Genomic DNA, 13392 nt, shown 5'->3' on the forward strand with positions numbered 1-13392 from the left:
ATTTTTAGCTGGAGTTTAAGAGGAGCTGTGTACGTCTGTTTCCAGGTAACAGAGTTCTCTAACTACCCTCGATGCCACTGTCCATTGGTAAGGCTAAATTGTTGAGAGGGATAGGGTGGGGGCGGAGAGAAAGCCAGGGGGCTTTTGCCTGCTTTAAAATTAGACCAATGAGGGCAAGAAAGAGGCAGGTTCGGGTGCTTGATAAACGAAAAGCAAACTTCTTTATTGTACACAGTACAGAATATAACGCAGCTTGGCAGGATGCATATGGCCCTGCGCAGGGGAAAGTATTTCAAATCAACTGGCAGGTTAAAGCCTTTCTGCACTGTAGACTTTCCACACTCTGGAAAAGAAGCAAACAAACAAACCCCAAAGAACCCCCGAAAAAAACAAAAACCATCCGGGAGGTGCATGAGTCCAATGGGAATGCAACGGTGATGCCGCTGTCCTATGCCCGGTGACAGCACAGGCCACGTAAGTTACAGCAGGGGAGGGGTAGCTCAAGCTACAGAGGATTATTGTCATATTGCTAAGACAGCATAAATCCATTCAAAAAAAAAAAAAAATCCAAACCAGGGTAAGTAAAGAAAGGAAAACCAAATCTATACAGCATTTACAACAAATAAATCTCTAGCCAGCTGGGGGTAAAATATGCATCTATGTATAGACTATGTGTAGGTTAAGAAAGCTATAAATATGGTTTAGAAAGAGTCCTTTGATTAGAGTACAATGCTAATTAAGGCCCAATCTACAGGTTTACCACCTTTGTGGGCTAATTAGCTTCCAATAGAGGAGAATCTCATGTTTCTGTAGCTATAAAGTGCACCCCTTACCCCTGTGAACCTCTTCACAAATGTGCTGTTGGTCCTAAGGGGGACAGTTTGAGACTATGGAGTGCTCCATGAATAGAAAAGCAGTTCAAAGCACGTGTCTCACACTCACGGAGTCAGCACTGCCTCCTTCACATACGAGGAACACTGTAGTCATCCTTAACGTGCTTAGTGTCGCGGGGAGCACAGAATTCTACCAGCAGAGCAGGCAGCAAGGTACCACCAGTAACTCTTCCTCTACTTTGAGCTCAACTTTCACATGGCTTTAGCTTGGTTGTTTAAAACTTTTCCAATATAATACAGCAATGAGAATAATTTCTTTTTTAAAAAAGGCAGGAATCTAGAATGCTAGCACTGTTGCTTACCTGTCAGTATCACACGTAAGTCTCAAACCCTACTGAATCACACAGGTAGGGTTTAAAGTCCAAGATTTAAAGAAAAAGGAAAACAAAACAAACTGATGAAATGGAAATTGTCATCAGTCATGCCCAGGGAAGAATCCCAAGGGTTTTCACCAGGTGACCAGGTTTCCAAAGGACATGACACATGTTATATACATATGCTTTCCAGAGAGGGCATGTTAGTGAACACGGGGAACTATACATAGAGAATCTAAGCTTGTGTCCAGGCTGCCCTGCACACTTCAAAAATGTACAACTCAGGTGCAAATGTTCCATCAGGTTGTCTGGTGCAGAAAGCACAAAGCAGGCAACAAGGCGGGCTTTCACATGGCCAAGGGGAAGCCTCAGCAAAGCCCCTCTCAAGCTGCAGTGTCTTCATAAGTTGGCACGGCCCTGGCTAAAGGACACAGTGCACAGTTACCAAAAGGTTTGTTTTTGTTTTTTGTTTTTCGTTTTTTTGCTTTAAATACCAAAACTACAAAAATCAGTTTATAAACTGTTTTTCCAAAACAACCACCAAAACAAAACAATCCCCCAAATCAGGGCAAAACAAAATACTGTCAAAAGTGTTAATCGCCCTTCTCCTAAAATAAAAGTCGTCCACACTAAGCCACGTGATTGGGAAGAGAAAGGGGGCTTGCTCTACTTGGCGACCACATGGCCGGGTGGTTCCCAAGAGTAGCCATGGTTTATGATTTTGAGAACCACAGAGTGGGGAACAGCTGTTCTGACTGCCCCCCTTTTTCTAGGCAAGGGGTAATATTTCAGATTCAGCTAGAAGAGCTTTCCAATGTTTAAGATGTATTTTTAACCCTTAATGGTTTGAGCCTCCCCAACTTAGCCTACTTACTTTTCTATGGGTTTGTGATTTTTCAACAAATTGTGCAAATCAGAGCCCTTCTATGTAAAGGCATTTAGTAGTCCATGATCGATGCAGATTGTCACATACTATGTCCCGTTTTGCGGGTACTAACCTGAACAAGATATTGCTTTGCATATATTGTCCATGGTAAGGAGACTCCATTTTGATCTCTTCCCAGAAACCTCATCAGAATCAAGAGTTGAGGCACTGGCCTTTTGGTGGTTTTCTGCCCCTCCCTGTTCCCACTCCCCAGCCAATGTATCTGTCTTTAAGGGCGCCAATCCAGAGACGGCTTGGGTTCTCCAGATAATACTCAAAGGGCAAGCTTTAGGAACAGCCAAAAACACAAACAAAACCACTGCCCTTGTTTGCCTGAATGGGAACTGCTAGCTCTAGGGTTTGGCCACTCCGCCACTCAGAAACTTAGTAAGCAAAGCCTTCGGCATAGGGGAGGCTGCTGCAGCGGTCCATGTCCAGGAGGTAAGCGGGGCTGTCTTCAAAGTGGGTCAGCGGCAGGGTGTCCTCCTCGCTGAGGTGGCACTCGGACTCTGCCTTCAGGAACGGACGCTGGTTATCCGGGAAAGCCATGGAGAACAGGGCATCTGGGTCACAGACAAATTTGTAGACGTATCGCTCTCCAGCCACCTGCGGGAGAACACACACCTTACAGGGCCCAGTTGGAACAGGGCATGGGATCAGGGGAAGAGAACGAGGTATTCCTAAGTCACAAAGCCAGGGACCAAAGGAGCAGCCGATTACCCCAATCACTCAGACTGATTTTGAGAACTCCTGGGAACCTATTATCTGCCAAGTGTTTTACTGACACTACAGCAGTTAAAAAAGAAGATATCTGAATTTCGAATTCACACTAGATGGACTCTTAAAAGAAAATCTTCACTTTCTGTCTTCCAGTGACAGCTTTGAAAGCACGGTTATGCTGAGCCTGGAGTTTGGTGTTCCAAAAAAGGTTTAAGGACTGACAGGTGCAAGGCAGAAGCCTGACCACATTTTTAGTCACTTCCAGAGTTTACAGTCTTCACAGTATGGCCTTGTTATTTAGAAAGGTTAGAAATCTGATGAGAGCGAGCCTACGCAGAAGCCTTAAGTATGTTCCAAAGCCGAGAAGAATTGCTTTTGGCTTACCTGCAGCTTTAAATGACTCATCGCATGGCTCTGCTACACTGAGGGAACCGCTAACTACCTTTCTATGGGTTTTCTGCATGATAATATTAGAACCAGAAGGTCTTGGTTATTCAAGGACCTCATGGTATGTGGCTGATGAGCCATCTGCGTCAATGGGATCACCTTCTCTCTGCTGGTTGTTCAGCAATAGTACAAGAGGCACCTAATACCAAAAATCAAACCCAATAATCGGCTTCTGTCTGGAGACGCAGAGGGGGAAGGGAAGGCAGCCAAAATTACTGATAAGATAAACATTTTAGATTTAAAAATGCAAACTGTTGAGTTTAATCCTGCCCTTCAGTCATTCTGCTGTGATTCTAAAATCTTTTTTTAACTGAACAAGTATGGCTCTGCTTCCACATCTCTACCAATCAACCACCTCTAGTTAGTGTTGTACGCTGGTTTTACCTTAAAGCCCAACCCCAAAAATTAGTTTGTGTGGAAGAGTGAGGCAGGAGAGCACAGTGGAAATAATCCTAGATCAGAAGCTGGGAGTTGCACGGCTTCCAGTCCTGGTTTAGTCACTAATGAGTCTTAACCTCTGTGAACCTCAGTTTTCCCTTCAAAAATGGAGGGCATGGGACTACAGCTTTTCTAAGTCTCTCTACACAGTGACGGGCTATCATTCACCTTTTAATGAGCTCTCATTTATTCGTGAGTCATGTAACAAATAAAATAATAACCCCTTCCTTACACTGGATGGCGCATTATTATTTCTGAAATATTTTCAAATATATTACCCTGTGGGATTAAAGCAAGAATTATTATCTACATTTTTATTAGAAATAGAGGCTTTGGGAGATTAGGTGACTTTCCTCAAACCATACGGCTAACAAATTGAAGTGTTAGGATCTGAGCCCACGAAGCCTCATTCCTGGGCCTTCCTGTACTCTTTGCCTACTTATTCTCAGAAATAAAGTTCTCTTCTACTCCCTTAGAAAACACAGAAGCTAGTCATAAGGACAGCTCATTTCCATTGGTTCAAGTTACTGTGTCCTGGGTTGCATCTCCCCATGCTGAATGTGGAGTTGGGAACAGCAAAGGAATAATGGCTCTCCCACCTGAACTTAGGATTTGGCCTGATGATATCAACTCTAAGGAGGATAGAGGACAATGGGGAGTGGCTGCTGATGGGTATGGCGTTTCTTTTTGGGGTGATAAAATGTTCTGAAATTAATTGTGGTAATGGTTGTACAGCTCTGTGAAACCACTGGACCGTATACTTTAAAAAAAGGAGAGGTAAGGTAGGGAACCACCTATCCTACAGCATTTAACTCTGTATCAAGCACTGAAGTTAAACCTCAATTCCTAACCCAAAGGAGCTTACACTCCAGTGGGGGGTAGCAACAAGAAAGGAGTTAAGACACAGTGAGATTAAGAAAATGTGGCACATATACACCATGGAATACTATGCAGCCATAAAAAATGATGAGTTCATGTCCTTTGTAGGGACATGGATGAAATTGGAAATCATCATTCTCAGTAAACTATCGCAAGAACAAAAAACCAAACACCGCATATTCTCACTCATAGGTGGGAATTGAACAAAGAGATCACATGGACACAGGAAGGGGAATATCACACTCTGGGGACTGTTGTGGGGTGGGGGGAGGGGGGAGGGATAGCATCGGGAGATATACTTAATGCTATATGATGAGTTAGTGGGTGCAGCGCACCAGCATGGCACATGTATACATATGTAACTAACCTGCACAATGTGCACATGTACCCTAAAACTTAAAGTATAAAAAAAAAAAAAAAAAAAAAAGACACAGTGAGAAGAGCAGTGGTAGGAACAAGTACTGGTGCCATCAGAAGCAGCAAAGGGGACCACCTAACCCAATCTGAAATGGAAAGGTGACAGAAAACAAGGAGGGGCTGGCCAGGTACTGAGAGCATTAGGAATGTTCTAGGTCTTAAGTAGGATGACAGTTTAATAGGTGTCTTCCATTTTATGGTATGCCTGAAAATGTACATGCATGTAACATGTATACTTTGGCAAACAAATACTACATTAAATTAAAAGGTGGCTATGCTAGTGAAAGCCGTCAAGTTTGAGTGAAGAAACGAGAGTTAGGTGGTGACCAGACTAGGAACAGCCTCAGAGCCTGTATGACGCACTAGCAAGTCTGGAGCTTATCCAGAAAATCACAATGAGCTGTTGAGTATTTTTTAAGGTGGCGAGGAGAATATGGGGTCACATTACCACCCGCCTATGAGAAAGATGAATCTGGCTTCTTGTAGACAAGTTCTCAGCAGTTTTGCCCATATGCTTCTGCCACGTTCATCTTATTGGCTACTGCCAGGTAGACTGGCTTAATGTGTAAATGCTAGTATCTGGGCAACAGTACATTACGAATTTGGTAGCTAAGAAAGACTTGCCATTCCCATCTTCTACTTATCCATGGGATGTTAAGACTGTGGCCCCTCGCTACCTATCCCACGAAGAATTTTGTACTGATTTCCTCAAAATATGCTTCATCCTCTATTCCACAAAGAGCAACCTGCTACCAAGTGACTCTGCTGCCATTCTACAAACGTTGGGTTTTTAACTTGAGTTCCAGTTTCTGTAAGTCTGAAAGAAAAATCAGATGCTCTTATTCCTCTAACACTTCTGAGCATATCAAACTAACAGATTTGGAGGTCTAGGTGTTTTAATAACTAAAGACTTCAATCAAGCTGTTGAAGTAGAGACCTTCAAGTTGATTCCCTGTAGTCCTTTTTGGATACAACAGTTGGCCTAAGTTTCTGGAAATTTCTATATATAGAAGCAGTTTTGGGAAAGCACAGAAGCCTAATTTTCTATTGTGTGTTCTGCATGCAACTTCTAGTTTCCACATAACCAACAGCATCAAATGTACTCTATATCTCATTTGATTCTTGTCTCAAGTTTGTCTTCTCAAGATTGTTTCCTACCACAGAATCACTTAGGGGGCTAAAATTTTCTCGTAGAGACGATCACCAGTCTCACTACAGAAGCCCTGGACTTTTTCCTTAAAAGAGACCAGAGTGGGCTAAGGGTCTTATATAATGGCTCACCTTCTGCATGATGCCCTTTTCATAGTAATAGCGGAGAGAGCGGCTCAGCTTGTCATAGTTCATGGCTGGCCGGTTCTTCTGGATGCCCCAGCGCCGAGCAACCTGAAGAGACAGGAAAGTGAAGAGCAATGGAAACGCATTCCCTGGGCCCCATGTTCTCTCCCAATCCCAGCAGAGCCAGTTCTGTAACCTGACTGCTTTGGTCAATGATCTGCTACTCTGACCTGGAAGGGAAGGCATTTAACTCCCTCAAGACCAAACATTCAACAAAGGCGATGATTCAGTGACAACTACTAGGAGGTGAGACCTAGAGATGGAAGAATCCTAGCACTTTAAGATTGCAGAGGACTTGGCTAACATCCCAGAGGATGCAGGCCCTCTACTGTTTCTCCACGTATGAATTATTGACCAATACCCATAGACCATTAACATGTTGCCATTAAGTGCTATGGTTTCTGTAGCAGTCAATAAGGAATAATTAGAATGGTCATTCCTGAAACATTAGAAACACACTAGTGAGTTGCTAATGGGCCAGCAGAGCAAAAGTTCAATTCTAATAAGATTGGAGGGGGGCTGGGAGATGTTTACTTATTGCAGCTCATGGACTAAGGGGGAATCAGATCATTTCAGCCTGCTGCCATCCAATCCCATGCTCCCAGCAGACTTGCAGAATGGACATGAAAGCATGTAGCACCATTAGCCACTTAATGAAAAATTAACAGGGCTTTCCAAACAGTTCTGAAATGCATTATATCCAACCCAGTCCACCTGAGGCACACTGATAGGGCAATATAATTGGAGCTCTGGGCAAAGCAGCCTTCTAGCAGGAAAACTTCCTAGTAGAGTTTACCCAATTATCACGGCAGCCAAGCAATTTCTGTTCTCAAGTATATCAGCTTCCAAAATCCTACTTATGAGAATGACTGTCAAGGTAGTAGAATAACCCTGGAAATGTGAGTTTTACTCAGAGGTTTTCAAATGTATGCAAACCAGGGATCGGGGTCACGTTTTGAGCATTTTAGGTCAGTTTTGGAAACTTAAAAAAAAAACTATATTCCTTCGATTATTTTATTTTTATTTTCTGAGATGGAGTCTCACTCTGTTGCCCAGGCTGGAGTGCAGTGGCACGATCATGGCTCACTGCAACCTCTGCCTCCCAGGCTCAAGCGATTCTCCTGCCTCAGTCTCCTGAGCAGCTGGGATTACAGGTGTCCATTGTCATGCCCAGCTAATTTTTGTATTTTTAGTAGAGACAGGGTTTCACCATGTTGGCCAGGCTGGTCACAAACTCCTGACCTCAAGTGACCCACCTGCCTCAGCCTCCCGAAGTGCTGGGATTATAGGCATGAGCCACTGCACCCGGCCCCTTCGATATTTTAAAAGCCAAATGTTAAACATGGAGTGGAGTAGGAATCAGAGAGAAAACAGCATTTCACATAAACCTTTTCCTTAAAATATCTAGGCAGAATGAAAGCAACATCTTCTAAATTCAGTATTCTAAAATGACCTTTCATAAAAACCAAAAATGATCTGATAAGAATGCATCTCTCTTAATTACAATAATAGCAATGATTCTGCTCTGCCTTGCAAGAAACCCTGTGAAAGTCCAATTTCCGTTCAGTTGCTTCATGTCCCCACAGCAGACACGATGTCCTGGGTCTCCTCTTTTCTCCATATGGTACCCACTCAACTCTACCTTTGAAACAGCCCAAAAGGCAAAATTAACCAAAAATTACATCCTGGTTAGAGAAGATAAACATTTAAAACCAATAGAAATAATGGTAAGAAGAGACATCTGCTAACCTAATAATATACATCATTGTACCCTGTTCAAAGCAATGATGCCTTATAATACTAATCTTTAATTGCTGTCTGCCACAAGTGACACAGGGAAATTTCAGAGAAGCTCAGCCTCATCATTTTACTATGTTAAGGGGTGGAAAACAATCCTTGAATATTCTTCAACTTCAGTGGCCACCTCTCAGCTGTCACTTGCATATGCAATTGCTTACTGGAGAAAGGTTTGGTATACGCACAGATTTCAAAGCAGCTCTGGTAGCCATAGTTACTGACTCATCCTCCCGGGCCAGAGCCCTGTGATTCTGTAGCCCTCACCACGGCTGTTCCTTCTACAGTAATGCATGAGGCGGCTCAGCTCCAGAGCAGCTGGTAATTAGGGCTGCCCCTCTTCTGGGACTGGGGAGGCAGGCAATAGCTTGTCATCAGATCTTTCTTCTCTCTCATTAGTTACTTTGGTAGCACGTATCTTGAGGACTGAGGCTGAAGGAGTTAACGGATCTAATCTACCTATTCCTTCTCCCCTTTAAAGAGAGAGCAGCCACAGCCCAGGGAGTGGCTCTTTCTAGCAGCCCATCCCTTCAAACCTCCCAGCAGCAGTTATCTGCCACATGTTCAACAAACAACCCTACCCCCCAAAATATTCATTAATGCAGATTCACAGTTAAAATGGCTCCAGATTAAAGCCGAGTCAGTCATAATTGAGAGGGTGCTAAGCTGGATGACTATCAAAAGACATTTGATTAGGGGGCCTGCCAAAACGCAGCTCTAAAACCACAATTTCCATGCACAGTGTAATGGATATTATGGATCATTACCCAGAGTGCACTACTCAGCCACACAGCTGCCTACAATTACGTCCCAACAGCTTCCTCCTCCGCTTCACCCTTCAAGCTCCCCCATGACGACTTCTTACAGCATTTTCCAGAAGCTGGTATCTTCCTGACATTAACAAGAACAGGGCCCTCACAGGTATACAAAGAGGGGCGGGGGGAGCTCAGCAAATGTCACCTGTCCTGAGGCTAACGTGCACATGTGGCACCCAACTGATCCTGGGTGAAGAGAAAGGAACATTTGGAGCTTAGGGAAAGCTTGGGGACTTCAAGGTGGGGTGGAAAGCACCATTTCCTGAAGAAACAAAGCTGCCCGGTCAACCGAGGGAGGCTCAAGGACACCACAGGCTTCTCACATGACTTGGCTGCCTGGCATTTATGAGCATTCTGTATTAATATTAGTTTCTTTATTAAGTAAGAAAGCAGGGGCCCTTTGCCATCTGTTCATCATTCTCTATGCCACTGGTAGGAGTGCAGAAGATTCAATAACAGCTTTACGAAGGATCATAACCAGGTTTACCTGCAGCTGGACGGCCTGTGCTTAGGCCCGAGGCAGTGGCAATAAAATAATAAAAGCTCCTGTTTGTGAAACAAGATAAATCAATAAGGGCTGCCCACATGACAGAACTACTTTCAGAAAGCCTCAGTGAACCTAGGTGACATGCTTTTCTCAAACTTCACATAAACCAGGCCACGTTATTCAGAAAGCAGTGAGGAGAGGCATGGGTCCGGTGGGGTGGATGGCTCTGTAGGGATGCTAGAAGCCTAAAACATGGCTCTATTTCTACACAGCCAGAAAAAAACACGTAGGCACTAAACTAACACAGTGGCACTCAACTCCAGCTCTGAAGGTAGACTGAACCGAATAGAAGCTGTTTAATTAGTCCATCTAGAGATGCTGACACATTTCCATTCTCGTGAGTGAATATAAAACAGGGAACACATATGCATATCTTGTTTTCTAATTGCCTTGAATGAAGTCTGCCTTCTCCTATCAATCAGGATTCTTCATAAATTTCTAATCCATACATTCTCCTCCTTTTCCCATTTGAATCTTTAGACCACTTTCTTGTTCCAAACCAAGTCCCCGGTTGCTACCTCCTCCTGTTAACCCCATGCCAGCGTATTTCTTTGGTGTGCTAAAGCGAGTCCTAGAGTTAACTGAACACTGAAAACAGCAATTCTCGTTCAAATGCTTTCTAAGAGTGTCTAAGAGTGTTGTTCCCAATTTAATTATACCCAACCCAAAGATGCCTTTTGATCTGCTGGTTTAATTTATATGCCTAAGAACATGCTACTAAAAGAAGCATATGTCAGTTTTTTTGGGCAGTTATTTCTGTTCCATTTATAATCTCTCTAGATTCTAAATCAAACAGAAATTAAAAATCAACCCCTTTAGAATATGCTATACTGAGAGCCTGATTTAATTTACTTTGTTATGTGATATTCAGGAAAAGGATTCTAGGGTGTGTCTTCTCCACTAAAGAAACGGTACTGGTTCTGTCAACAGTGTATTTCTGTTCTGGGCACAAAAACAGTAACAGTGTTTTTTTCCTATTAAAATAACTGAGGTTTGTATCATCTCTCAACTACTCTATTGTGATGTCACATAACACACTTTCATTTTATTTTTTTGGACACAGGGTCTCGCTCTGTCACCCAGGCTCAATCGATCCTCCCTGCCTCAGTCTCCCAAGTATTTGGGACTATAGACACACACCACCATGCCTAGCTAATTTTTTATTATTTTTATTTTCTTTTATTTTTTGTAGAGATAAGGTTTTGCCATGTTACCCAGGCTGGTCTCAAAATCCTGGGGTCAAGCAATACACCTGCTTCAGCCTCCCAAAATGTTGGGATTACAGGTGTGAGCCACTGCACCCGGCCGTAACACACCTTTAAAAAAAAAAGTCTAAGCTCATTAAGATTGGGCCACCTCTGATAATTTTATTTCTCCAGGCTACAGCCATTTGAAATACACAGTGGGTAGTTGTATCCTGTAATATATTGTCAAAATGTCATACAGTATGTTCATGTAGACTCAGAGATAGACTATGGCCTACAGGGGCTAAGACCAAAACAAGTCTGTATCATTGAAACAGCACCTGAAAAAGACTTTCCAAGAGGGAGAGCATATCCTACTTGAATATAAGTCTTCATGATCTTGCCCCCTAAATTTTGCAGAAGTGTTACAAATACTTTTCATGTATTCTACAGTGGAGAACTCTGCCTGTCCATGTATTAGAAACCGTCCCATTAATAGGAGGGATACAGCCAAGCCCACTGGCCAGGCCAGAATATGAATGAGAAGGAAGAGCAGACTTGACACAAAAAGCCTCAATGGAAATCTAAACAAAAAACATTAACAACAACAACAAATCAAAACCCGTCTGAGTCCAGCATCCAGTGCATACCTCTTCCGGTTCTATCAGCTTGAACTCCATGCCTCGACCTGTCCAGGCAATGAAGTGGGCATTGGCTGGGTCATCAAGAAGGGTGACCAGGAACTGCCACAGCTGAAGGGAACCTCGCCTCTGGTAAGGGGGCCCCTCTCGATACATGGTAGGCTCCTGTTTGACTTTGCCTGTTTGGGACAAGGACACATCACACAATAGCTTAGTCCTAAGTTTCTCAGGTGGTTGGGACAAAAAGGAGTTGTTCATGCTGATTTAATCACTGGACTTGGGAAGAGAGTCATGGCTGAGGTGTTCTGACACCTCCAAACCTCTACCTGGCAACAAACCTTGGATGGGGCTACTTACCTTCCAGTCTCTCAGGCACAACACAAGTGTCGTCAAAGTATAATCGGGGATCTTTTTCATATGAAAAACCTGAAAGAGAATTTAAAAAGAAAGACTACGTTGCTTAACAAATTCTGTGTTGTACTAAAACTATGGATTTAAGGACTAGAGTGCAATCCTATCATTTCAGATCCTAAGTCCTACTGCTGTATCTATGGCAGACTGAATTTTCAGGGACTTCAAGAGGGCTTAGGCATTCCAATTCTGATGTAATCACCTGCGCCTCAGTCAGAGCAGCATCAATTCCTGCTTTTACAGCTAAGACTGCAGGGAAGTGCTGAGTCACCAGTACGTTCCTTTGCATTTTGCTTCTGAGGTCTGCATGGATCAATGTTGCTCTGACTAAGCCTTTACAGCTGGAAACACATCTCTATTTCAGTTGGCCTAGCTGGATGGATTTGGTTGATCTGTACACAGACGTGCCATTTTCCTTTTAGCTAAAATTAATTTCAACCTTTCCTATTAACTCATCCAAGCTACTCACATACCTCGTTCAATTACGAAAGAGCCTGAAGGGTAAAGAATGTTGCCAAAATGGATAAAGACTTGGGCCTGTAGAGGATTTCGAAAGCAGTATTGGAGGTATTATTACCAAACAGTGGAGAGGATCTGAAAAGACTTTCTAGCAATGAAACAAATTCACTGTATAGATGACAAAACAGAGGTCAAGGAGGAACTGGCCCAACAACACATGCAAAGGAAATAAAAGAAGGCAAGGCAAAAAGTTAAAGGGCTCAAGAAGGAAGGATGGCCTGACAGTCTTCATCCACAAACCCCTAATATACATTCAGTGCTAACCACCATGTCGCTAGGCACCTTGTCAAGATTGGTGGTTCAAATCAAAGCCAGGTAACAGATAACTTGGATGGGGTCACATCCCTCCTTGTAGTTCAGCCTGTCTCAAGGTGTAACGTCTCCAGTGCATATTCCTTTACCAGCACACGTCTTAGGAGAATGCCCCAAGGGCTCCTGTCTGATAAGCAGTGCTTCCCTGTGCTCCGTTTTCCTGTTAGTTCACCTGGCTCATACTACAGGTCTGTGTGTGTTGGATAATGCAGCGGGGGCAGGCAGGTGAAAAGGCTCTGCAATGAAGGACTTCCATTAGAGTCTGAGAAGGATTCACTGCGACTTAAAAAATCCACGAGGCTGGGCATGGTGGTGAGCAATTATAATTCCATGAGCAATTATAAGGGTGACTGCACCTGTAAAGCTTTAAGGGTTCTGAATGAGGATAGCCATAATAACAAGTGCTATGTGGCTTACGGAGGAGTAGGAAATAAGTGATTTTAGATTGGTTTGTTGAAGACAAATAGCCTGTAATCTCAGCGCTTTGGGAGGCCAAGATGGGTGGATCATCTGAGGTCAGGAGTTCGAGACCAGCCTGGCCAACATGGTGAAACCGTCTCTACTAAAAATACAAAAAATTAGCCGGGCATAGTGGTGGGCGCCTGTAATCCCAGCTACCTGGGAGGCTGAGGCAGGAGAATTGCTTGAATCCAGGAGGCGGAGGTTACAGTGGGTGGAGATCACGCTATTGTACTCCTGCCTGGGCAACAGAGAGAGGCTCTGTCTCAAAAAAAAAAAATAAATAAATAAAAATAAAAAATAAAAAAAAAGAAAGGAAAAATCCGCGAGTAAAGGTCCCAA

The 13392-nt window shown here is 43.4% G+C and overlaps 1 protein-coding gene across 1 annotated transcript in view; it reads right to left on the reverse strand.

The window, feature by feature from the left end:
- Positions 1-202: 202 nt before the first annotated feature.
- Positions 203-13392, reverse strand: part of ETV5 (ETS variant transcription factor 5) — a 63298-nt gene continuing 50108 nt past the window's right edge. The window contains exons 10-13 of the mRNA XM_003806618.5: positions 11707-11775; positions 11359-11528; positions 6315-6416; positions 203-2738 (exon numbers count right to left, since the gene is read on the reverse strand). Of these exons, the coding sequence (XP_003806666.1) occupies positions 2517-2738; positions 6315-6416; positions 11359-11528; positions 11707-11775 (563 nt within the window). The 3' untranslated portion in view covers positions 203-2516. The remainder of the gene's footprint in view (positions 2739-6314; positions 6417-11358; positions 11529-11706; positions 11776-13392) is intronic.

Source organism: Pan paniscus, chromosome 2, assembly GCF_029289425.2.
Source record: "Pan paniscus chromosome 2, NHGRI_mPanPan1-v2.0_pri, whole genome shotgun sequence".
NCBI classification, from domain to species: Eukaryota; Metazoa; Chordata; class Mammalia; order Primates; family Hominidae; genus Pan; species Pan paniscus.